Raw genomic sequence first — 27579 nt, forward strand, 5'->3', positions numbered from 1 at the left:
AAGAAATGGACCAGTGCCATAGAATCATAGAACCATAGAATGGTGTGGGTTGTAAGAAACCTTTGATAATCATCTAATTCCAACCCCCCTGCCATGGGCAGGGACACCTTCCACTAGACCAGGTTGCTCAAAGTCCCGTAACCTGACCTTGAACACTTCCAGGGATGGGACATCCACAACCTCTCTGGGCAACCTGTTCCACTGTCTCACCACCCTCATCATAATAAATGTCTTCCTTATGTCCAATCTAAACCTATCCTCTTCTAGTTTAAAACTGTTGTCCCTTGTCCTATCACTACAGGCCCTGGTAAAAAGTCTCTCTCCATCTTTCCTATAAGCCCCCTTTAAGTATTGAAAGGCTGCAATAAGGTCTCCCCAGAGCCTTCTCTTCTCCAGGCTGAACAACCACAACTCTCTCACGCTTTCTTCATAGGAGAGGTGTTCCAGCCCTCCGACCATTTTCGTGGCCCTCCTCTGGATCCGCTCTAACAGGTCCATGTCTTTCCTGTGCTGAGGATCCCAAAGCTGGATGCAGTACTCCAGGTGGGGTCTCACCAGAGCAGAGTAAAGGGAAAGAATCACCTTCCTCGACCTGCTGGGCATACTTCTTTTCATGCAGCCCAGGATACAATTGGCTTGCTGGGCTGCAATTACACATTGCCAGCTCATATCTAATTTTTCATCTACCAATATCCCCAAGCCCGCAGGGCTGCTCTCAATCCATTCATTACCCTGTCTGTGCTGATACTGGTGATTACCCTGATGCAGGTGCAGGACCTTGTTGAACTTCATGAGGTTCACACTGGCCCACTCCTCAAGCCTGTCAAGGTCCCTCTGGATGGCATCCTTTCCCTCTTGCGTATCAACTGCACTACTCAGCTTTGTGTCATCCGCAGACTTGCCAAGGGTACAATCCCACTGCCTATGTAATTAATAAAGATATTGAACAGTACCGGTTCCAATATGGACTCTTGAGAGACACCACTTGTTACTGATCTCCATTTGGACATTGAGCCGTTGACTGCAACTCATTGGATGCGGCCACCCAGCTAATTCCTTATCCATCGAATATTCCATCCATCAAAACCATATCTCTCCAATTTAGCTAAAAAGATGTTGTATGGGACTGTATCAAAGGCCTTACAGAAGTCCAACTAGATGACATCCATAGCTCTTCCCTTGTCCACTGATGCATTCCCTCCATCATAGAAGGCCACTAGATTAGTCAGGCATGATTTGCCCTTTGTGAAGCCATATTGGCTGTCTCGAATCACCTCCCTGTCTTCCAAATGCCTCAACATAGCTTCCAGCAGGATCTGTTCCATGACCTTACCGAGCACAAAGGTGAGGCTGACTGGTTGGTAGTTCCCGGGGTCCTCCTTTTTATCCTTTTCAAAAATGGGTGTGGTGTTTCCCTTTTCCAGTCACTGAGGACTTCACCTGACTGCCAAGACCTTTCAAATATGATGGAGAGTGGCTTAGCAACTACATCTGCCAGTTCAGATGTGTATCAGCCTATTCAGACTACGTCTAGAGGATTTAGACTAAAACTTGGCAGCCTGTAAAGTGTCTAGCTATAAAATATGTACCAAGTTGTGATACTATGTATTTTGCTTTAGAGTATCAGTATATTCTGTGATCAAGTTATCCAGAAACTTTCTTTAATGTTTCTGGATAGGAAAGGGAAAGGAGTGGGAGGGAAATGAAATTTTATATATGTGTGTGTGTGTATATATATATATATATATACAAACATATATATATTTGTCCTTCAAGTGAATAGGACCTCACTCTGAACCAGTAGAGTGGCTATAATTCTTCCCATGGACTTGTCATCTAACTGGAATACTATGGGAAACTTTATGACTTCTTCCCCTCTGTTTTATCTGCCATGGTACATATAGAAGTCATCCATAATGTCACAGATTGTTTTTGTTTCCTCCTACCACATTGCTGGCTCTTTTTCCTCTCATGTCAAATACAGTTAGATTATACCCAGCATTCAATGTGCCTGCTAAAAAACTTTCAGATATGGCTACATTTGGAATAAAGTTATAAAGTGTGGACAGAATGAGTCACCAATATTTTATTCTTCTAAAGGGTCATTTGAAACTAAGAGATTGTCCAGTAGACCTCAATACTGGGAGAAATGACAGCTAAAGTGTGCTGCAAATAGCTTTGGTTGTGGATATATACTACCCAAATATGCCTTAAGGAAAAGAAAAAGTCTTTCTATGGTAAATAAATGAATTAATTTTGCCTTCTATTCCTTCACCACATTACCTAATTCATTCCTAGAGAGTATCTTAAAGAATCAGCATTTCTGCTAATTATTTTATAGAAGACAATAGTACAGAGTTTTCACTACCTACAGATAAATGTAGACTCAGCACCCACATTTAGGAGAGAAAATGGTTCTTATTACTGGTTATAAATGCCTGTGAACAGACTGAAGTTTTGGATACTGGTTCACTCACTAGAAGATACACAGGATAGGTTGGATTAACATAAGTTAAAAAATAAAAAACGTAACTTTTTTTCAAGCTATTCAGTGGAGGCACTTCCAGAAGACAATTCATCCTACCTGCCTTAAATTGCTATCCCTGGCTGGCAGGAATGTCTGCCTGAAAATGTACATCTTACGGTACCAAACACACAGGAAGCCCAGACTAGTCATCCAGAAGTCGGGTAAGGCAAACTCCACCATAAGGGACTCTACATACTCTGTTGTTGTTCCTCTGCTCTATGGCATCTGCTCACAAGAAACAGAGTCACAACTGCCTGTGAAAACCTCTACTAGATTCTCCATTGGACCAATTGGACCACTAACAAACAGCATCTAACTGGGCATTATAGAGCACTTACTGCTCTCAGGACTCTGGTGACAGTGGTAACTCAGATCCTACCATAAACTTGAAGAGAAAGGGAGTCTCTTTTGTTCTGTTTGTACAGCACATCACACTGTGGGGACATTGTTCAGGATCAGGGTCTCCTTTTACTCCTTTGTCCCTCCAGGCTCCAGGTTTCCGAGAACCCACACAGTCTCCGTGCAGAACATGACACAGAAAACTTACAGATCAGCAACATAAGAGACCTCACCATTTTCTCCTGTGACGAACAAAAGGTTCCACATCCAAGTAGGGAATGCATTTCAGCTTCAGGAGGGAACTGTACAGGGATGCATTGAACAAGTCACCAACCATCTTGGCCACCATGACAGCCAGCATTATCAGTAGCAAGGACTGGACATCATTTGTGATCTCTACCTAAGGAGAAAACAGAACAAAGGACTTTCCATTTTTTTCATATATCTGGAGACGATGGCAGTGATTGCAGAGGACTACCTACTTCTTTCACGAGAGAACGGGAAGCAATTCAGTCTGCTAAAAGTGGAAGGGCGCTCCCCCTCCTTTCCCAGGGATAGGTAATCAATCAACATTTCCACCAGAGAGTCTTGGCTGATGCAGTGACAGCTCCCCCTCCCGTTCCTATCAGCTTGAAGCACTGCACTTACATTAAAACTTACATCTGATTCCCATATTTCAGGTGGCTTGTGATAATTTTGAAGTATCAGAGGAGGGTAGAGATGGAGTAGCCAGATTGCTTAAAATAGCTTGGCATTGTGACAATTATTAAAAAATGCAAACAAATCCAAATATTTTTTCTTTCTTGCTGAGCTCAGGAGATATAAAATTGTTTTCCCATACTGCTGCTTCCTGACAGAACAAGCTCCTTGTACAAACATTATCTTGAAGGATGCCAGAAAAGGGAACAAGAAGCTTTCAACAGAAGTCCAGCTCAGGAGATCAAGCAGCAGGAACATCACACAGTTACCATGCTGAACAACGTTCGCCAGTACAAGGCATGGTGCAGGCATCCCTGTCCCCGTGATCACAAATCTATGAATGTGGCGCTGCAGCGCTGGTTATAGAGAAACTTATGCACAAATTATGGTATCTCACCTAAAACATCTTTCCTAAGTATACTTGCACTTTCTCCCTATGTAGTGAGGGTATGGTCAGATGAGTGGCAAAGTACGTAGCATGTTTTAATACTTCATCCCCCTTCAGCTATTTGGTTTTGCCTCCACGGTTGGACACAGCCACTATAACAGTACTGTTAGCTCACTGCAGCGCAAAGGTAGACCAAGTTCACTTGACCTACTCCTGCAAATGTCTAACAGTGACTTAACAAAGCACACCAGTACGACTGCCTTTGAATAAAGGATTCAGAGTGAATCCTTGTACACGAAGTAAAGAGTAACGTGAATGCACTTAATACTGTTTATGCCCGACTCACAATAAAGCCAAATATTTTTCATGGTGAAAATGACTGCACAGACTTTTTAGTAAAAACTGCTATCTCCTTTCACTTCCCACTATTTTCCCTACCATTGCATCCTATTAAAAAGGGATATTCATTAGCAATTATCCTGGGATTAAATACGCAAACTTTTCTCATAACACTAAGAGGCTTTTGCCCAGAAACTTCTCTCCAATGCAGACAAATTGAATTGCAGCACATTGCCATTTAATAGACCTCATTAGCTAGAGATTGTTAAGTACTCCAAGAATCTACATTCAAAGAATGCCAATAAACACATTTCTGCCTGATAAGCTGTAGCAAATTTATCCAGGCTTATACTTTCACCCTTCTTCTGTCTCTGTTCTGGGTTTGGAAAGATAACATCCAGGATGATTTACAGTATATCCCAACAAGGAATTCATATGGCGTGGTCAGCCGTGTACGACAGGGTCAAGCAACTGTCCTTTCTGCTTGGACACAGCCAAGGATTTCTAACAACACCACAGCATTCTTTGAATGTCTCTTTAAACCTAGTATTCAACTGTTTTATTTAAAAACACCAGGAACATGTCAGTTGAAAGGAAAACAGCAACTGTGGGATTTTAAGAATTGCTTCATCATATCTGCCGCAACTCATTCACACAGATGGAGACTCCTTTATTGTGGATTCCTTTTAAGGTTTTTTTTTGTTAAAGTATCTTGCTATGGGGAACTCTTCTGGAATAAAACCAGCATTAAAAATTAATATAAAAACACTCTAAAAAGCTATAAAAGCACTCTAAAACTCTAAATTTGAAAACTCTTGAAACTCAAACTCTGAAAAACACTCTCAAGTGATTGCTTTAACCTGTACAGAATATCTCCAGAACAGCAAGAACCAGCAAGAACCAGAGCCTGGCTTTCCAGGCTCCCCTCCTTGTTTTTCATCCCATTTTGTCCCTTCCTCCTACCCTCCCCTCCCATCCTCTAGTGGGAACAGTCAAGCTGGCCTGGCCCGGGCCCTCATCCTTTATTGTCACAAACATTCAGCAGCATTTTACATCTGCTATTGAGAAACTCTGAGGCTTGTGCTGATTTTCCCCAGCCCTGCAGCCCTCCTGAGTGCTGGGATTTGGGGGGGGGGGGGGGTTGGCTCCTCTCTACAACAGCACATTGAACGCTCAGAGCAAGTGCCTCTGGGTTCAGCGTCGGACTTCACTTCCTCCAAGAGTTAACGCCTGCTGAGCAGAAATGCTGTTTACCTTTGGCAGGCTAGTATGGCTGAGGTCATTAAAGAAAGACATGTTAAAAGCATTTTGAGCAACATCTTTTGTATGTAAGTAAATTTAAACTTTGGCCAAAATAGAGTTTGGTAGAGTTGTCCTGAACTCTCACTACAGATGGAAACTGGAGAGGCAATTTTTGTAATATGAAATTTTCTTGGAAATAGGCAATAATAGAGCAAAAACATAAAGCAAATCTGAAGATGACTTAGAAATCAATTATATATTTGAAGCATGAGCATGAAAAACAGATAAAATCATTTATAAAATTTCAAGAAAACTTTGCATGAAAATTTAACCCATTATGTGACCTTAAGATAAGGTGAAGCTGTACACTAATTATAGATCAAGTTATTTATGAAGTCCAGCCTAAAGCAAAAGTTTTATTAAAAAATTGACTTGATTTCACATCCAAGTATTTGGAGAGCTAGAGAAAACCTTATTTCCTTCTTACTGGGGGTTCTCAAGTTGTGGGACAACATTTATTAGCTATAAAAGCATATCAAACACAAGAATAAACTCCAGAGATCAAATAAGAAATGCTGGGGAAGGGAATCGCAACAAAGAACCATTCACACACAAAAGATGCAGTCACTCATACAAAAAAAAGAAAAAGCATGCTGCTCTTAGCGCCGAAGAAAAAGGAAGAATTCATCAAAACCTGCAGCTGAAACCTAAGTCCATTAGTGACAAGGATGATGGCAATGCAGCAGCAAAGCTCTCCTTAGGGTATCTTGATAAAAATCAAGGAAGCACAAGTTAATCCAAGAACTGTGATAGATTCAAGTCATCTTATATAAATATATGGACACGCACAAACCTACACACGCACATATATGTGCTCTTCATAAGGCTTTATTAGTATTCCCTGTTTAGAGAAGGGCCATCTGCTCCCTGCTGAGAGAGACAAAGTGCAGAGCTTCGGGACTCGGCTGCATGAGGAAGTTAGCGCTCGGTGAGCTTGGGTGTGAATTTACTGCGTATTAGCTACTCTGCATTAACTGCCCATTTGGGTACCCTTGGTGCTTGGGAAGTGAAAAACAACATACTTCACCTTCAAAAAGGAGCCTGCCTAACTCACGCGAAAGCACTCTTAAAGCTAACCTGCACAAAAGCACTCTTAGTAGGTACTAGAAGCATCCACCCAGGGAATTAGTGCCAACTAACTAGCAGGCTGTAAATTCACGCTGGAGCTCCCTGCATGCTAATTCTCCCAGCAGACAGGCCTTTGTAAGCCCAGAACAGCAGCCAAGCAAGCCCAGCCACAGCCCAGCACCATTAGGAACCCATGTGGTCCCGGGCTGGAAAGTTATCCAGCCTCTCCTTTAAAAATACCTATCTGTTCAAACCAGTTCCTAAAGAATCTAAGAAAGGAACAAATTATACAGAGTATCACAGAGGGAGAGATAAAATAAAGGTGACAAAAGCAGAGAAAGGAAGGGGGGAAGTTGGGGGCAGCCACCAAACGCCTACAACTCTTCAGCCATTAAACGTGATGTTTCATTTATTGATATTCATTCCAAGCCTGCATTTTAGGGGCTGCTCTTTAGGATGCAATTTACTCTCTGTGCATATTGCCAGATTTTTTTTTTTCCTTTTGATCCTACGGGTGCAGCAGGCTGTGCCAAAAATGTCTTTGCCTAGGGCACCCGTCTATGCAAAGCCAGCAGCGCTAATAGGCGCTGGAAGCACTCGGCGCTGACACTTCATACATCAGCAGCCTAGTAAATTGCACCTATTTTTTTTCAATATTCTCTCTATATACAAAGTCTTGAAAAATGTCGTTTACACACACATGCACACAGACCACAATTAATTTATTAGCACAGTTATTCAAACCTCTTTAAATATCTTCTTTGTCGCCGGAGGCACTTTTCAACAACCCCCATGGTCCTGAGTTTCTCAGGCCTACACATCATTATAATCTATTAGGCACCTTCATGTTAGCTCTGTTTTATTATATAACATATAATTATGCATTTCATTAACAGCATCACCAGGCACGGTACATCAAAGGGAGAGAGGCAGCTGCCCAGGAAATTCAAAAAGATGCAGTTTACTTAAAGCTCACTGTTAAAAACCCTCCCCCACTTTTCAATCAAATTGTGGTTAACATGTTTCAAAGGTTTTACTCCAGCTCAGAGAATGGAGTCCAAACAACCTCATTAGACACAAGGCTGCCGATACAGTGAATGTTCCCTGAACCCTTGATATTTCCAATAACGTAAAAGAAAACATCATCAGCCAGCTACACAGTGCAAATGAATTTTCTTTCTTCTACTGAAAACCCACTTAGCAAGAGAGCTCTCTTGCTACTTGCAGCCTACAATGACCAATGCAGAAGAGAGGGCCCATCAAAAAGGAAAAAAAAAAGAAAAAAAAAAAAGATTTATTTTGTAGTCAAATTAATTTTTCAAGATTTGTTCAAATAGAAGACCTGCCTGGCAAACTGAACACACAAAAGACAAAATCTCCTTCCTTCCCGTGATACAAAGACCATCATCCTTGGTAGAAGCAAACTCTCCAAAAGAAATATTTTTGTCATTCTTCACGAGGTTACACACACTTAACTGAAAGGCCTGGAATTTGGAAAATATTTGGGAAAAAATAAGCAGCTGCTAGACAAAGGTACAAGACAGTATGTCTGAGAGCGAGTTTAAAAAGGGGGTGGATGGGAAGGAACATGAAGTCTTGGTATTACCAGCCAAATCCAATAGTTTTGGAGTTGAGGCTGCAGCTGGCACAAAACACGAGCTCTGGGCACAGTTTCCCAGTCTCCATGCCACCAGATTTTGTGGAAGGGTACACACTCTCCCAGGAAAGTACCTTTTGTTTCTCTCACATACAACCAGAACTTCTGTCATTTGAAATTTTTGCTACTATTGATTAAAGACACCAAGAAAAAATCATTCACAGTCAACAGAACATTTCCGAAGGGTGGAGGGCTTGTAGCCAGCAGAAAACTTTTGATCATTTTTTTCTTGGAGCAAATGCCAACAAGGTTGCAAGCTGCCTGCTTGACATAAAGAAGGGAAGGAGAGAACAATTACCTATTCACAGCAGTAAAAGAGCTGTTCATGCAGCTTTCTTGAGAATAGGAGTTTATGGAAATAATGTCTCCCAGGATTTAGTTATTTGTATTGTCACGGCCATTTCATAAACAATGCAGATCTGCATTTCAATTTCTTTAATCTCTGGATTATGATCTGCTGGCCCTTAGCAACCTGTGCGTTGAATGCTTGAGTCACTGTACTTCCCACTTAATAATGTCCTGACAAACTGTGAATTGAAATACCATTATCATGGTCCGCTATTTTCATCTGGGATTATGCCAAAAGAGGCACCTTCTTCACGTATCGATCCAGCTGAATACTCCCTCCCTGAACTTCCATTAATCTCTCTCTTTAAAACTAAGTGAAAAATATTCCTTTCCTGTGCACTTCACCTTTAAAGAAATCCTTTATAGTCCTAGGACGACATCCATTAACTCAACTCACTTTACTGTATCTCCTTATCGCTCATCACCATCACTGCTGGAAATTTTTGGAAAAGTGGGATGCTGCAATACAGTAAACATAAATCTCCTAAAAAGACATGATTGTCATGCTAGCCCCAAAAAGTTATGCATTCAAGTTCCCTCACACTGCTGAAAATGATTATTTCTTGCAGCCTCAGGCACACGAAGCTGTGCATCACGCTCTACAAAGGGCGGCACACCCAGTGTAGGTTCACTGTGAGGATGTCCTGCCAAACCCCAGTGCCAGGAGGATTGCACAATTAGTGGGATTCTTCCTCTTCCAGAGCTCAACCCCATTAACTATTCCAGGCCATTACGAGGAGCAGGCAGCCTCTAGCACCCTAGAGCTTAATTACTGCCAAGACAGAGCACAAAAAGTATCTTAGCACAGGGCGCGTACTTTTTCTCTTTAAGCAAAGTAGTTCTAATTAATCACACTCGTGCACTGCTTCTTAATTTACCTGAATTTGTAACTTGCAGTGAGATCTCATCCCAGTTTTCTCTGACGTGAATTTAAATATTGGTGTGAATTTTTTCTGAAGCCAACCAGCATTTCGTTGATGATTTCCTTGTTAAAAGAGAGAACAATTTTTTCTAATTCCAAGACCTAGTACAGCAGCAGGAGATAGCTAAAGAGAACGTAGAAATACCCAGCACAGCTAAGTAATCCCTGGAAACATATCAAAATCCTTTGAGCCTCAGTCCTTGGGAACTTGGATGGAAGATGCTATGCAAATGTTTGATTTCTTGTTTCAGTCCCTCAAGGCCTATAAATACACCTGTTTTGACAGGTTGTGGCAATGGATGCAAGTGATATCGGAAACAGTATAGGTGATAGCAGCGACTCTTGCCAAGATCCCCGGAAAGATATCTATCAGTGATATTTTTGTAATCTGGCTCTTTATCTTACATACATAGCAGACACCAAACCCTGAAAGGAGGTTTCAAAGCCGTCTAAATCTGTGTCTCAGGAAGGTAACACTGGTGCGTGTTGTGACAAGTGAACCTTCTACTAATAAAAACACCAGCATTGTGTATGTGCATTGCTGAATATGCCTAAACGTTCAGCAGGCTTACGTTTTAAATCTTTTCAAAACAAGCACTGTACTGTATAATAACCCAGCTAAGCAACCTTGTACTTTTTTAACCCACAGTATCGCAGAATTCTTTAAATTATTATTCATGAGCATTTTTTTAAATAAGACAGACAACTGCAACGCAACTCTGTGATATTTAAGCGATGCTAAAACCAACATCTCCAGAATGCCACGATTCTTATGGCCCCAGCTCCTGAGGTCTAGAAAAGGCTGGAGAAGAAAGAGCTCCACGACTACAGACAGCTGCAGACTGGACAGTGGATTTACCGAGGCTATTTGATAAATGCTCTACGCCACGGGCTGCAAACTTCATTTCAGCTTTAACTTCGGTAGGAGATTAGACCTTAAATATCAGAACTTACAAAAGCTTGTTGTTCTCAAAACGAACATAGGTCATTCATTCACTGAGCCTCCAGTTTCTTAAAGAAGTGCATTACAAAATCTGAGGTCCTGAAACCGTTCCCTATCCCTTTCTCCATGAGAGTACAGTTTCACTTATTTCATTTTCCAGACAAGCTACTGCCAAAAAACACATGGTGCTCTTCCCCTAGTTGGAGCAAATTCAGCAGAAAATAGTAGGACTTCATGAATTTAACAGTTTGCTGATTATGCATTGTCACTCCGATTATTTTGGGATTAATTTGAATAAGACTAGGATCAGTACAACACTACTCTGCATCTCCCCTTCTTTGTAAAAAGGTGACATCACTTGCAATCATGTTCCAAAATAACGTTAAATATACCATTCAAACACACCGGGCTCCTCCTGACAGGCAGTGTAAGCAGAGCAAACGCTTACCCTGTTACGAATAACTGTAGGCTTGGAGATTTTGAAAAATTGTTTTGACTGGGGTTTAAACTCTTCATTAGAAAAAAATCAGGCAGCTTAGTAACAGAAAATTAGGCCCTGTCAAAACAACTTCTGTGAGCCATCTCAGGTGTAATCAAAAACGTTAAGTGAGCCCTAAAGTATTTAAGTGTGACGGGCTGATGCATTAAACAGCCTAGCACCGGGAAGAACCTGCCAAATGAGTTTCCAAATAATTAAGCACTTCCTCTGCCTGCTTTGAAGGAAACATGATGTGAAAAATCTTGAATACTACACATTTGTCCCAGCTTCTGCAAAAGATTTTCCTTTCCCCACCAAAATCAGGTGGAAAATCAACCATGTGGCATTCTCTCCTGGCGAGTTAAAATTAAGACTGTGGCCGTGTGGAGAATCCTGCTAAATTCAGTATTGAGTAACCCTGCTGGAATAACTGTACTGAACTATTTTTAAGCATCTAAGGAGAGAAGAATTTGAACCTGACTGTTAAGTGGGCACATACGCCTTCCTGCCTTTCTGGTAAGGACTCCACAGTACATGCCTTATTAAACAGCAGTGCAAAAAATGCTCCCTGATCCAGAGCACGTACATGTGTACTCATTCTAAAGCGAGGGTCAAAATCTTCTCTCATCTACACCAATGTAGCACGACAGATGCTGACATGACCTGTCATGAGCCTCTGTTACTTTCTCACAGAGGAACGGCTCTCCCGACAGGCAGCTGCGTGCTCTTTATCATTTTCTCTCCAGAGCACTGGGCTATGTTTGGCCCAGGAGCCCAATGTCCCTTTCACACCCTTCCATCTCGAGCAAGTCAGAGGAAGGCACGATCAGAGATCTCCCAAGGTATGTGCTGCCAAAGTGCACCATGAGGATGTGTTCATTTTTTACAGTCAGTTCTTTCCCTTATCTTTGTCTGTTCCCTCCCAAGTATTGCATACACTCTGCTAAACAAGGAGGAGAAAGGGAAAAGTATGACTGGAGCCTTCCAAATAAATTCTCTTCTCTTTGAACAAGGGTCAGGCTGAGGAAGAACGTGAGATGGGATAGGTATAACTAGAGTAACCTGAGGTCACTCTTCATGCTATATGATCTGAAGCACCAGACAACTCCACTCCAGCCATCTCCACAGCTCTGCAACTTCGTCCTTTCTAAAGCCAGGCACTGCTGTTTCACAAGTTGCACCAGCAACTGCAGAAGTCACCTCCTGCTGCATAACTCACCAGTGGACAACAACCTGGGTGGCCACTGTCAGTTTGGGGCGTTGTGTGTTTTATTTTTTTAGAAATGCAAAAAAGCAGCTCAGGTCTGGCTCTGCAAGCTTGCCTGAGACACAGCCATCAGGCACTCAAGTTTTTCCGTCATCAGCCTTTCATATTTCAAAATGAGAGAAGAGCCATCGTTAGGACAGGTCCCACTGGCTACCATTTAACGCTCCTCTTTTCTGCAATGCTTCTACTTTTCCACGTGCTTTCACGGCTTCCCCTCGGTGCCCGCCTCCACTCAGTCTTGCTCACGACAGCAGCACACCTTTCACCAGCGTTCACCACCACCACCGTGTGTGTCCTGGACCCAGGCTTATTCCTCTTCCAAAAACCGAGGGAAAACATTGAAACTGCAACAACAAAACACGTTGCTCTGCCCATCTTGAGCAGAGGGGAGGCCATGTTCCTCCTTAGGGATTTGCCTCTCTCAGGACCTACAGTAGGAGCCTCCTTTCCACCGACAGACCGTGTTCAGCCCAGCAGCTGCTGGGTTGTGTAACCACTTGCTCCTGTTTCAGCTGGGTCCAATAATCAAACAGGGATTTCTGGCCCTGAGCCCCCATTCATTAGAGCACCCGGTTACATGGGGTTTTTAATTCAAGATGATAATAAACCCCTCAGGCTGGAAAAAAAAAAGATAGGCTTATTGTGGTAGCTTTTGTCCCAGAGATAAATCATTTTCTCAACATTTGGAAAAAACACTATTGGCAACATTCTGAAGGTTTTAGAGTTAAAAATATAACAAAACTTAATGGTTTCAGATGCTTTTCATGACAATGTAACTGAAAAATATCTTTAATTTGGAAACAAATTAAATTTGGCAAAGAATTAGTACATAAGACAGCCCATTGCATTTTGTAATTTGAAAAAAAATTAAAAACAGATAAGATACTGTGAATTAAAAATAACTTCTGCACATTAAATTCTCATGAACTTTCATTAAGGTTTGTATTACATGTCCCAAATGTACAATTGTATGTTGTAATACACTAGATTGCTTTATTTATAAAATACCTTTAAAGCTACTGAAAGCTAGAGCCAGAAAAATGACTATATAAAAATGTTATCTTCTCGCATTACAACTTCATTTCCAATGTGTGTATTTAAAACAGAGATGCAGTCTCAATTTCAGTATTTCAGATGCACAACTGAACTTTCTAAAAGTTCAATGCCAATGGAATCCATGTACAGTTCAGTCATGTCTGTTTATTTTACTGATAAAAACCTGGTGCCAAAGCTGAAACAGCTATATTAGAGATAAAGCTGGATTCTCTTCTAATTTGTGAATTACCTACAGACTAACCAACTGTCCCATAGTTGCAGTTCTTCTTTACAGATGATGAATGAATGAATCAGAGAGGACTTGTTCTGACTTTCTTGGGCTGGGTTCACAAGGCTACCATCCAGAAAGAAAAAGGGTTTTCTTTCATTTTTCCCTACAAGCATACATTTTTTAATGGAATGACTTGACAAATTGTTTATCATCCCTACAGAGCAGTATTTTTTAGGTTACAACCCAAAAAGCTGTCATTTGGAATGCTATTGTGGCATCTCTTGAGAATTTTAAGCTTGGATTCGGCTTGGCCTCTCAGATTAAACTACGTCTCCCACCATGCACCGTGTATTGCCCCCTCCTTCCTCGAACATATCAAGAAAGTCTCTTTGGTGTTTCACGCGAAATATTTCCTTCCTTACAAAAAAATGCTAACATGAAACAACAAAGCTTATAGCAAGACATTTTAAATATTTTTTCTTTATTTCTGTTTTTCAGATGTCCAGCTTTTTGATGAAATGTCCAAGGTTTTTGTAAAAACAAATATGAAGGCCTTATTTTCAGTCAAAAATAGAGTAGAAGGGAATTTTTTTAAATTATTCTAAACAGGGTGGTGCTGAAAAAACAAGCTATTGCAGACTTCCATGTTTATAGTCACTCCCACCACAAAGCTAGGCACTGAAGAACATTTTGCTGTATTTGATCATAAGATCATATTGATCTTATTTGACCATAAGATTTTTCATGTGAACAAGAAATTCACGTATTTCAAATCAGCCTGTTCTCCTGCTTGCTGGTATGCCAAAAGCATACTCAGCACTCAGAGAAGTTTTCTCCTCACACCTCAGCAAACTATGATCTTTATCAAGGAAAGGATCGCACTTTGGACGGCATTACGAGTTTGGAAGGGAACTCCCTTCTCTTCAACTAGTCAGATGTTACACCACATTTTATGTGCTGAAAACAAGACTGGTTTCTTTTAAGACCAGAAGGACCGATTAAATAATTTCATTTGACATCTTGCAAAATATTCTGCTTCCTCTAGTTGCCCATGCTGTAAGACCTGCCCTCAAGAGCTGTCATGGACCAAAATCCAATAGCCTCCATTTTCTGAAGCCCACAGCATGACAATGCCACAGCTCTTGAGCCCCATCACTTCAGGGTCAGCTGCTCCTCCGTTCGGGAAGAACATAAGGGCACCGGTATACAGGCCCAGCTTTGTGCCAGCACTCATTTTGTGCATTTAATAATTTACCAAAAAAAAGTAAGACAAACTAGGTGGAAACTATGCATTACAGGAAGGCACCTGCACTGTAGTTGGTGTTTTAAAGTCAGCCGTTTAAAGAGTATCTTTATTGTTCCCTTCTCTTACTAGAGCAAGATCCAAGAAGACTGCAAGTGCATGAACAAGTCTCACATAAGGCACAGTTTGCACTGAAGACCCTTTGCACCTCTAAGTCCTGCCAGCTCTGCAGGAGCACCTCCTTGAGTAACATCCAGCTCCCTTTGCAGGCTCTCCTCGTTGCCTACACAACAGTCCTGGGCACTCATAAACCAGAAGGGGACAAACCCTGGAGAATGGCCAAATAAGACAACCGTTTCATACCGTGAGCTGCTCCTGTCCTTACTTTCCAGCTCAAGGAGCAGAAGGAAAGAGGGAAAAGCAGGAGGTCCAAGTGGCAGAAACAGCCCCCACCCAAATGGAGATGGAGGCTGCCCAAGGCAAATGGACACTGCTGTTTCACATGACGAGGAGCACATGCACCACCTGAGCCATCCTCCCTCCCTTCTCAGGGAGACCTTGCCCTGCTAGCAGCCAAGTAAAACAGTGACAGGTAATGGGGGGCAGCAGGCAGGCTGGAACTGAAAACTGAGGAAACGTCATTCATGTTCTGACAGACGTGCAAAACGTCACAGCAAAAGCAGTTCACCAGGCAACCCAGCATTTCTACTAAAACACTCTCTCTGCTTCTAAACTTTTTAAGATCTTGCAAAAAAAAAAAAAAAAAAAAAAAAAAAAAAAAAAGGGCAGCAGGGGAAATTCACAGAAATGCTACAAAGTATAACCGGGTACCAACCAAGACCCAAACATGGCTGCTGGCAATCCAGTCCATGGCTCTCCAGCACCACAGAGCAGGAAGCTGAAGTGGAAAATAACACAATCCAGCTACTCCCAGCATGTTGAAAGGCACAGCTATACAGACTTTTTCTGGCATCCCATTAGACAAGAAGAAATCCTAGAATTTACATCCATTAACATTTACATTTAATCCAAGCGCGATACATATCACAGTTTTGTTGCCCAGTTAACGTACAGTTTATCCATCTTTGGCTGTAGAATAGAGCTGTAGAATGATCCATTAGATCAGGCCTAACTCAGGAGAAATATGACTGAAGTCAATGAGAATTCCTGGCCCCCTGATGGTCTGTTTAGCAGCAACACAGACAAGCAATGCCATGAGCAGCCAGGTTTGTTTTCGCTGTTTGGTCTTCAAGCACCAGCTATGCGATATTATCTGACACCTCCACTCAACAAGGAAAGATTCAGAATTTATATTTGTTTTAGCATTTTCAAAACCATCCTTCCTGCTTGCATCATCATTACTGCAAATTGTTCAAAACGCAGCATCTTGCGTCCTACAACCGCTGAGCAACACAGCTGTCTTGTGAAAAACTTGCACTGGATACCAGGCAGATTTTACATGTATTTTAGAAGTCTTGCGCTTATTTTTCTAACATCTTATATCACCATTCTGCTCGTCTTATAACTTCTGTCTAGTTAGTTGGATTGGTTGGTTGTCTGTGCTGTATCCTCACATCACGTCTGTAAAACAAGATGTGTCTGTCCTATTTACGGTAAGTGCCCACAGCTGATGCTCTACTTAAATTTCTTGTGAAAGGACTTAAGCTTCGTGAGAGTCGCTCTCTCAGAGGAAGTGAGAAGGGTAGCCACAGAATTTGCAACAATACATCCTGCCTATAATTTGAGGTAAGCACATTTTGCCTAAATTAGATGTACTGAAGAAATACAGAGAGAGAGGGGACAGGTTAGGGTTTAATTGTTACTACCTGCTGATACAGTTATTTTATTGCACTTATTCAAGATGACCTGTAACACTGCTGTGAAGCATGTCAGAAATATACATTACAACTGAGGTATCCAAATTATGGAAAAAATAAATGTTCATTTTCATTTCTTAATGGAATGTGTATAACAAATATACCAAATTTCCTAACAATAGGACAGTGGCCACTTACAGCAGTGTAGTTTATTATATGCAGTGCTCTGCCAGTGTGCCTGTCTTGATGTAGGTATCAGAGAGTACAAAGCACAAACAAACCTCATCTCTGAGTCTTCAATACTGTCTTATGAACCAGATGATTTTACATACAGCTTGTTATTTCTGCCATATTGCAGACTCAGACAGACATCAACAAACAACTTTTCATAATGCTCTGAACCCCCATCAGATGGTCATTTTATTTCAGTACCAACATCATGCCCATTAGTGCAAGCCACTCATTCGCAGCAGCCACACCTGCCATTAGCAAGAGACTCAAGGACAGACCGTAGGCAATTTAATCCCCTATGGAGATTTCCCTTTGGTTTATATAATGACACTGCATTTCCCCTTCCAAATCCTAAGGAATACTCTATTTTCTCCTTTAGTCTACATCTGTCAAAAGCCTGATATTTCAGTGTTTCACACTCAGAGGAGGGGTTGGAGTCTTAACCTTTTCAGAATTAATTGCATTCCCCATATCCATCAGAAGAGATTTCTTGGAGAAATCAATTAGGCCAATAAACTGATATACTGCTTTAATTCTGTTTGAACAGAACAAGCAAGAAAGGGGAGAGAGTCAGGGCTATTTTCCATCGTGTGTAATAGAAAGAAAGACAACTCGGGGAACAAAGAATCCAAATCGGTGTAAATCAAGCTTCTCTCAGCTTGCACCAGGGACTTCACCAGTACTGGACAAGAACACTAATCCTAGGCTAGCCCAATGCCACCTTTCCTCTTTAATCTTTGCAAGGCAGTGTTATTGAGAGGTAAAAATACAAAAGGAACGATAAAAATACAGAATGACCCAGAGACAAAACACACTGTAGGAAGATGCTATTCCTCTTCCCACATCTGGAGCACCCTGAGGCCAGCAAGCTCAGGACACGACACTTAAAAAGACATGGGAGACAGAAGGCTGTGGGAAGGCAAGTCATAAGGCTGGTCCTTGTACTTGCCAAGGAAAATGTCACCACATCTACCGTTTGCCACAAAGAGCTAAGGATGAGGGTCAAGTGTCAGCATGGGGGGTAGAAAGAGGCAGCCAAGAAAGAAGAGGTGGGCAGATGCCTGTGGGGTCTGCCATGAAGAAAAAGAAAAAGAAAAAAAAAGCATCTTACAAACCTGTTCACTACAAGTCCCACATTCATAACTGTTTCCAAATGGAAGGCTGTGCGAAAAGCCAAAGAAAACATTCTCAATTCTTTTTGAACCCATAAGACAATATAGGAAAAATATGTGCATTTTATGGTTCGAGGGCACAACCTTTTAATTATGTTTTTGCATTGTCATGTCCAAGACCTTCTTTCTCCTCAAAAATTAATATTTCCTCAAGCAATGCAGCTATTTTTCTTGGATGAACATGAATTGAAACACAATCTGCCTCTGCAGAGAGAGGCACAGAAGAGTTATAACATGACACCTAGGGGAATTCAGAACACATTGCAATGCAATCCTCATCATTTTTCTAGTGCCTTTTCAACTGAGTTTCCTACAGTTCTCTTAACAGTTTCCAGCTATTGTTTTGCATATGCCGTACATGCATGCTCACGGAGGCACTTGGAAAAAAAAAGAACAAGTGCAGGTAGTGGGGAAGGCAGGGAGAAATTGAAGCAAATAAAATGTAGGCTTTTTCTCTCTACTAGAGCAGAATGAAACACAGTTCTGTCATCCAAGACCAGCAAGTGTTCTGGCACATAATCACCTCTCACTTCCCTGCAATGAAGCACAGCCTCATGAGCACAAAGCTAAGGAAGATGTCAATCAATCACTTTTGCCACTAAGGACTGATATCTGCAGCAAGACCATAAAATAATGGTTTACAAATGATACTTAAATTAAAATGTATTGAGCTATTGCAAGAAAAATTCAGGCCTACTTTGGAAAAGACATTACATTTAGTGGTAACTGGGGCTCTCAAAAAACTTACACCTAGTGTTCAGGCACCAACTTTCCTCCCTTCAAGTCTTACAGACTTAGTAGCTGGCCAACAAATCATACAGTAACTTCCAAAAGATGCATAACAGCAACAATAGAAGCAAAAATACCAGAGTGCATTTGTTCTTAATGGAAAAGAAAGTGCTAAAGTACCAAGAGGACACTGAAGGAGGAGTGTTTCCATAATCAATCTAATTATTATTTCACAATAGAGAAGTTTTTTATGCACATACAACACCTTTCAAGCTAAAACATAAAAAAAATGCTTCCTACACAATTTACACAACCTATCACTAAAATGAACCCAATTCGGAGCAAGTGCCGATAAACAGCTACTTTATCAAACACTGCGCAACAGCGTACTAGGAGGGAAAATCCTGACTTGGTCACTCCGGGTGAATTCTGACAGCTGCAAAGATTTTAATGAGATCCTTCTGGGCAAAGCCAGCCGGGCAGCCAAGACTGGGTTTAGTCATGGGTGAAATTTCCACACACAGTAACACTCATAGGACTTGAATGTCCTGCCATGGAAGGGTGAAAGCTTCCCCCTTGTGACCTCAACATCACTTCCCTGTTGACTAAGCTGAATTTCAGCTGTGCCTTACAACTCACTGTCCCCAGGTGTTGCAAGCGGGGAGAGCAAAGAGCACCCTCTCTAATTGTAATCCTCTAGCTTTCAGAGGTTTGCCTGGAAAGCATAGACTCAAAATGTTCTGTTATAAAAGGAGAGGGGCAGGAAACAGAAACATGCAATGTGTTCCTAGTGAATCTCAAAATTTTGAAATCTATAAGGCATAAATTTACCAGAGAGACCTGGGAGGCTTCCCATTGCATCACCTGCCTATACTACTGCAAATCCTTCACTTACTCCATCCAGAAGGCCATATTCAGCCCCAACATAAAAAGGTGCATTGCACAAGGCCCTCAGCCCCCCCAGAAGTCAATTCACAAGCCAGGCAGTGTGATCTACTATTTTTTTTGTAATCCAGAAGAAACAAAAGATAGTATATTCTGTTTTCTTGCCTGTAAACCACTGATGCCATTGTCATTTCCGTAACCCCAAAAAATTTAAAAAATAGGAAAACAGATAGTCAGATTTCTCATTCAAAGCATTACTTCCAAACTTACACTTCACAAATAAAAGGTCCCAGAAAAAAAAAAAAAAAACCTCTTCAGGCAAGCTAGAAATAGCCAGGCCAATAATTTATTTCTCTGTAGTTCAATGTGCGTGGGACACCACCTGTGGTTCATTTAGCTGCAGCAGCAAAAGCTCAACTCAACCTTGGTCACACAAATACCTGAAAACTTAACATACTTACCATTATCACAGTGAGGGAGATGGTTAGTCTTGACACACCACTGAAAAAGGAGGCAGCTCCAATGGCAGCAAAGAGACCTGGATCAATCCATGCTCCGTATTCATTAGTTTGAACACCAAAAATGGAAACAAGGATCAAACCGACTATCCGGCCATACAAAGCTCCTGTGTACCTGGATGCAAGAAGAAAAAGAGCAATCCTCTTGCCAATGATAGTGTTTTCTAGAAATGCTTCTAATATTCTGCTGATTCCAGATTAATTTTGTCAACTTCTGTAGCGACTTCTTTCCCAAGAAAAGCTCTAGCATCCTTCCTTAGTATGAGCATTTACTTAGTGCCAATCACTAGCATGAAACTGCCAGATTTACCATACTTTGAAGAAAAAGGACTATTAGCATATCTTTCTTAATGTCTTTCAAAGCCAAATGAGAATGAACTTTACAGGAATACAGTCGAAAGTATAGGTCACAGATATATACACTGAGATATTTCAGATAAAAAGGCCGCACTTCTAGAGCTCCAGCCTTATATAATTTCTTAAAATTAAGTCTACCTGTGCCCCATAAACCTGGCAAGTAAAATATTATAGCCGTATAACAAATGGGCAAAATAGATTAATAGGTATTAATGACCTGCCCAAAGCTAACCAGGAATGAAGCTGTGAAGAGAACCCAGGAGTCCTCAAACCAACGATATGCTACACTGAAGAGCAAAAACAAAATTTAGCACAGTTGGGCATGTAGATGCTGGCGTCATACACAGCATTTCATTCCATATGCAAGGAGTTAAATATACAGATTCAAGGGTCAGCCAATGAACTGGATTTGTACAGACATTCACCGTCCAGAAATGGTGAATTATTATTTATACAATAGCCATATATATGATATATATTATCTGATTTGGGGAGCATCATCTTGCACCATTACACAACTTTTTCCCATTTATTAATGCAACTGATTCATTTTATTCATGGATGCAGTTCTAGTAGTTCTAGAATGGTTATAAAAACTAGGTTATCGGGTCAGAAACACGGGTGCTGGCTGACAGACTTGACTATCTATATCTATTCAGCCGAGTATGCCATGTTTCAGCAAACACTGCATATTAAAAATTGATTTAGACAACAGTTTGGGGAGGGTAGGAGATGAATACTCAAGGGTAGGGCAAAGGCAGAAGGTTGTACACACCACTATTTCTTTTTAGAATTTTTTCGGTATTTGAATTGCATTATGCTGGATGCCCACTCTCCAGCCACGACTCCTTGCTTGCTGAACATTAAACCTCTCAACATTACTGTAAGAACTTTGCTGTAGTCTACCACAGCTTTCTAAAAAGTACAACAAAAGACCGAACTGCAGTTTTCTCCAAAGTCTAGGGTGTTGATGTCCAAGATTAAGATTCAGGCTATTATGTGCATAAGAAACAGATGAAAAGTCTGGATCTGAACCCATATTTCTACAGTTACAGAGATGGAGCCAGCAGCCGAGACTCCCTCTGGGTCCCCAAAGGAATCATATGATCTATACTTGGAAAGTACACAGTTCTGGCTATGGTCCTTCCACAGCTATTCTCAGATGATTTTTCTTCATTCTTTTCCACAATTTTAGCATCTCTTTCCAAGCAAACCATCCTGTTCCACCTATATAACCTCCTCCAAGCAATTACAGCTTTGCTATTGCCAAGCTTTCAGCTTACAATTCAGATTGTTGCTACTCAACGCAGGCCTTTTGTACAGGAAGCTCAAACCAAGACGGGTAAAGCTTACAGCATAGGAATAACCAGGCCACTGGCAACAGCAGAACCTGCTGTCCAACAGCTGAGGACGAAATAAAATGCCAGAGCAGTGCAGAGGGATGTGTATCCAAATTCTTCATGAGTCCCACGTTTAAAAAGATATGTGATCCCTTGCTTCCCATTTTCAACTAGAAGCGCAGCAGCTGCAACACAGAGGAAGAGATGTGGAGAGATACAAAACATTAAAAGAATCCTTTACAAAAATACAGTCTGTAGTAGTTCTCATTTGCTTAAACATGATAAAAAAATCAGCAAAGTACATAGATTAGTTGATTGGAGTTTACTTGACAGCTTCAGCATCTGGGGCACTTTCAAGGAAAACAAGGAACATTCGTTCTTTCCAGTTTGGTCGTGTGATGTTAATCTTGATCTAAACAAGGAGAAGCTGCATCCATTTAAGCCAAAGAAAGGCAACTGTACCACTTCAGCAGGGCTCTTTCCCCATTCCTTTCAGAGGTAGTAACTCAGGAACTTCCCAGGGTATTTGGCTCAAATATGGAATTTAGTTCTGATATCTCCCTCAAAAGGGAGCACTACATTACTTTGAAGAAAACCTACGTTATGAGTAAATATACTTGGATATCACCTCAAGTTACATAAATTCCATTTGTTCCCACGTATCGATCACTTAGCTCCCCTTACCTTGATTGAAGGTTTGATTAGAATATCTGACTCCATCTGGACCAATCCATGTGCTTGATGAACAGCTATATTCTGAAATTTCTCTCTTGAACTTATTTATGCTTAAATATTAAAAAAAAAAAAAAAATTCTTAAATGGATGAATATAACCTATCTTAGTGCCTGTACAGAATGTGTCTATTAGATGTAAATTCTACACCAAAAGGCTACTTTCCCTTACATCTCCCAATTAAGTTGTTTTATTAACTGATAAATCTAGTTTACTAGATCAGTTTATTAATTATTCTACTAAGCTAATAAATCTAGTTTATTAATGCTTATATTCCTCTGCATAAACCTCCTGCTGCTGAAACGCAAAATTTCCAAAACCAGGAATCACACTGCACTGCCTAAAACCAGAAAATAGGAAAAAAAATCTGATTAAAACGCCCATCCTGGCCTTGATCTCCTTGTCCACACATATCATTGTAACTCTATAAAACAGGATTAGCAGACCAAAAATTTATCATTCCTGACGAATGCTTCGGTGGGTAAGCACAGCATCCCAAGCTGACAGATGCATTTGCAGTTAGAAAGCTTTGCACAGGAGAGCTGGAAGGACTTAGAGGTTTCCTCTTCCACAGCAGTGCAGGCTATACCCAAACCACACCTAAAAGATGTTTGTCCAACACGTTCTTAAAGCTCTCCTTCGGTAAATACTGGCACCAGTTATTTCAACATCTTGCAACTTAGACTGCCAGTTATCATGCTGACCATGACCAGCCTTTCTGTACAGCACTACTATTCCTGGACACTTTCTCAATCTCTGTCATCTGGAGCAATTGCACTCTCCAAGCAAGTATGACTTCCTTCTTCCAGTTTGGAAAGCATCCAGCATGTTTTGGACATCACCACAACCTAAACAGTAACAATATGAACTCTGTTTCTGGAACAAAGAGCAGGAGATCTGTGGTATTTGACCCACCTGATCCCTGCTCAGAACTACAAGGAAAACTTAAAATGCAGCCAACATCTAGTGCAAGAAAATTTCTTCCAGACCCCAGATTGGCAACCAAAGGAACACAGGATACTTCCCAATCTTGTATTTGCTTTTTACATTAATCCAGCCACTCAAACAAGAATATATTCCAAATTCATAATGGTCAATAAAAAATAAAAAACTTATTTACTCCATCTTGCTTTAGAAATCATATGATTGTGTAACCCACTTACAGCAAAGCCTCAAGTTCTATACAAATGTCTTCACTACCAGTAAAGGAGTGCGCACACAAAACCCAGCACATCTGAGAGGTAATTTGAAGCTTGCAGCAATACCAAAATAACAGAGAGAAACAACAGAAGAAAGTTTTTTTACAATTAAAATACATGGTTGAGCAAGAACAAAGCACTGAGAATGGAGATGTAGGACTTGTTTACACACAGGGTCATGTACTACTAACTCTTTCTGTTTGAAATCAGTATATTTAGTAGAGACAGATTTCTCCCTGGTGCCAATGGGAGGACTGCACTGCCACACTGCATGCTGCAGGAATACATGTGCTGTACTGAGACCTGCTAATGGAAGAAGCCATCGCTTCTTTACCTCCTTCTCCTGCCTCCCCACGACCTCCTATTCCTCCTTCTCCTAAGAATATCAAGACCTGCTGGAAGTGCTACAAACTGCTACTGAAAGCACTGTTCCAGTATAAATTTATGAGGATAAGCTATGCTAGAAGGAAGCCATACTTCCTTGTATGTCATACTGGCATAGCCACATACAGCCCCATGTGGAGCTGCAGCTCTTGTACTGTCATGGTTTAAAAGAAAAAACATACACTTCACCAAGTTGGATCAGTACAAAAGACAAAATTAAGCATCTTTTTTTGTTGTTTGTTATATAGTTCTTATTGGATATCTTACAGTGGCAAGGGTGCCTATTACTAACCTGTTGGATCTCCAAAGGTTAAGGATATTCACCTGCCTCTGGAGCACTGACTAAGAATCTCAGATTACGCTGAGATGAGCCAAATCTAAATGATCCTAACTAAAGTCTCAAGACTGCAATCATAATTCCCTTTTTAAATTTCTAAGAACAGGAAAACAGTGAACAACCTTCTTTTCCATGTTTAGTCTTGTACCTTATTACAAGCTTACTAGAGACATCATCACTATCTCCAGCATATGCATGGCCTTGCAAAGTCCAGGACAATATGGTGCTTAATTCCCTTCAGATCTATCCATTTTCAAGAGGATGTAGTCTTTATAACTTGTAGCCACACCAAATGAAAAATTGGCACTAAGACTGTTCAGCCTCTAGGTTGGATCAGCCTGACTATTTTTGATTCAGAGACAGACAAAAAAAGCCATGAAATTATTGTGGTTTCAGATGTTTTTCCTTTAGAGCAGAAATAGTTTTGTTTTGAAAAATAACATTTTGCAAACATGTAGTCCTTAAAATAAAAAAGGATGTCGGGGTGAGGAAAAAGGCTTTTCCTGTAGCAATCCCAATAGCCATAGTCACCAAGTCCTGGTACTAAGTAAGTGACAAGATCGCTTTTATAAACAATATGTAAATACATATTATAGCAAACAATACTGAACCAGGTATTGCAAGTCAAATGACAGTCTAGAATTGGTGGCAAGAATGGGAAAGTATGTCTGCTTTCTATGTACTTAAATAAGCTGTTCAGAGCCCAGTCACCAATGGCAAGTTATTCAGTATTTACAGTTTGCATTATGCAACATATATGACGCTTCCCACTTGGAAGGAGAAATTCATAAACTTTACAAATTTATGAATTTGTAAAACTACAAGTTGGTAGTGACCATTTGCAATGACTGTGAAATCAAGCTGTCCTTTAACCTCAATCCGAGCAATTCTTTTTCTACTTCCCCTGGGTTCCTCATAGGCATTTCTCAAGAAAGATACTTGGACTGCAAAACCTGTATCAGATTCAAGGATCTCTTCGACTGTATCACCCATAAAATCCTTAGCCATTCAGCCACATATTCCATGCCTGTTTATTAACAAAATAATTGTCATTTTAAGTCCCTGGATTACAGTTTGTGCTGTAGTGGCATGCGCCTCTGATGTGTTACCTATTGGTGGACTATATAGAGGACTGATCAAATCGTGTCCCTCAGCCAATAGTAGCTGACTGAAGCTGAAAATAACAAAGGTTTTTCATCAGTTTCCAGTTCCAGCTTTCCAGTTAAAGCACAGCCTGCCTCCTATAGGCTTATATATCTGTCTATAAGGCCTATACACCTTTTAAACCAAAATTAGGATTTGAAATCAAAAAACTGCTTGCGTGATACATACAGCCATGTTTCAGGCTCTTTTCATTTTTTAACTCCCTTTTGTTTCTTTCTTTCTCCTTTTTTTTTTTTTCTTTAATTTGACATGATGGCAAATGCCTCTCACTGGAAAAGTTTAAGTGTGATTAAATTTCAGTGATTAAAAGATTAAGTGTGATTCTTGTCTCTACAAGAATTCATTTTAAACATTCAGCTCTGATGCACCTCTGAATTTTTCCATCCCAAATCCTCATAACAACTAACTGGGAGAAATGGTTAATAATTGTATTTACATACATATGCTCCTAGTGACTCTCCCCACTTACATTTCTGAGTTGTTTCTCAGCTGGTAGTTTCTCACGCTCGTGACTGGAGTGCAAGGAAAGAAATACGGTAAATATACTGTAACAGTCGTTGTACATACCTGCAGGCATTAAAATAAGTAGACTATCGTGAGATGTAGAAACAGACAAAAACAGAAAGAAAAGTGTCTAAAATCACTAGTGCCAGCAGTTACCACAAGGAAATTGTCCTTTTGTCTTGCCCACATATCCCAGAAGATCAGCATTTGCTCATAAGCAAAGAGTACGGCCCGGATTCATCCCATCTAACTTCAGGGACTCAACTGTTGCAACTAGATAATTGGCCTCCAACTCTGTTAGCCACCAGAGACCACAGCTACCTCCAGAAAGACTTGCAGCATGTGGGACGCTCTATGCATAGCCAGCCTCCCCGCCATGCGCCACGGCAGTCAGCGGAGATGCGGTCAGCCAGAGCTCCTCGCAGTCTACTGGCCCGAGACTGCAACTTGTGTACAGCAAGGACTCAGGATCTACGTGTCTTTCATTAAGGATCTAGTTTTTTGGTTGGTACTTAAAATTATGCTGTGTGTCAAAAACAATCCACTGCTTCAATTTAAATTACTTCCTGATTTATGCAAATTTGAAGTCCCTGGTCAGTATGAACAGCTAAAGACTTGTTTCTGACTTACAAACTTATTGCTTCCCTTCTCTTACAAGGAGGATGTTATGAAAGGACTAACATTCAGTTAATCAACAGAAAGAACTTCCTAGACACCCTAGCAATACTAGACGGCTATAATGCCTAAAGCAGATTACATACTATACAGTAGAGACACAGACACTGCAATCCAAATGGATGAAGAGACTTTATCAGGTCCTCCTACTAGTTTACCATATATCCGTTCTGAAGTAAACATGAATGAAACCAAAAATGTTTGAAATAGAGCACAGCAGAAGGTGTTTTCACTGGCTGCTTTACATTCACCAAAAGCAAAGGAAGTTTTTACGTGAGATGACTGTATTTCAGTTATATTGAACATAGTTAAACATAGTTCAATATAACATAGTTATATTTCATTCAAAACTAATTTTAAGTTTTTTATCTTAGTTGAGATCAATTTACATTTCTAAATAAATGAAGATACAGCCAAAAAAAAAAATATTTAGAAAAGATTTCAGTAGACATCTGGAGAAAAATTACTGGAACACACAACCGTAATAATAATAATACATTTTCCAAGCACAAGGTTTCATGCACTCTGTGGATTGTTACAGAACAGCTCAGGTAGCACATTTATAGAAACCCTCAAGCTGAAATTCAGCTGTGTGCAGTTGTGACGATTTGTCAGACAATCATATCTCAAGCCTTTGTTTCCCTGTATCTCAAAGATTATAAGCTTATGGGCAGAGCGCATCTACAAGAGACAGATGAAACTGGGAGTAGTTCAGTCTTCACACAGATTAGGTCAGGTTTTGTTTCTG

General features: G+C 40.7%; 1 protein-coding gene across 1 annotated transcript in view; it reads right to left on the bottom strand.

The window, feature by feature from the left end:
* Window positions 1–27579, bottom strand: part of LOC127013877 (chloride channel protein C-like) — a 77692-nt gene that overhangs the window by 32815 nt on the left and 17298 nt on the right. The window contains 5 exon segments of the mRNA XM_050892936.1: window positions 3100–3266; window positions 20083–20254; window positions 21850–22021; window positions 22521–22621; window positions 26122–26219. Of these exon segments, the coding sequence (XP_050748893.1) occupies window positions 3100–3266; window positions 20083–20254; window positions 21850–22021; window positions 22521–22621; window positions 26122–26219 (710 nt within the window).

This window comes from Gymnogyps californianus, chromosome 2, assembly GCF_018139145.2.
Source record: "Gymnogyps californianus isolate 813 chromosome 2, ASM1813914v2, whole genome shotgun sequence".
Taxonomy (NCBI): Eukaryota; Metazoa; Chordata; class Aves; order Accipitriformes; family Cathartidae; genus Gymnogyps; species Gymnogyps californianus.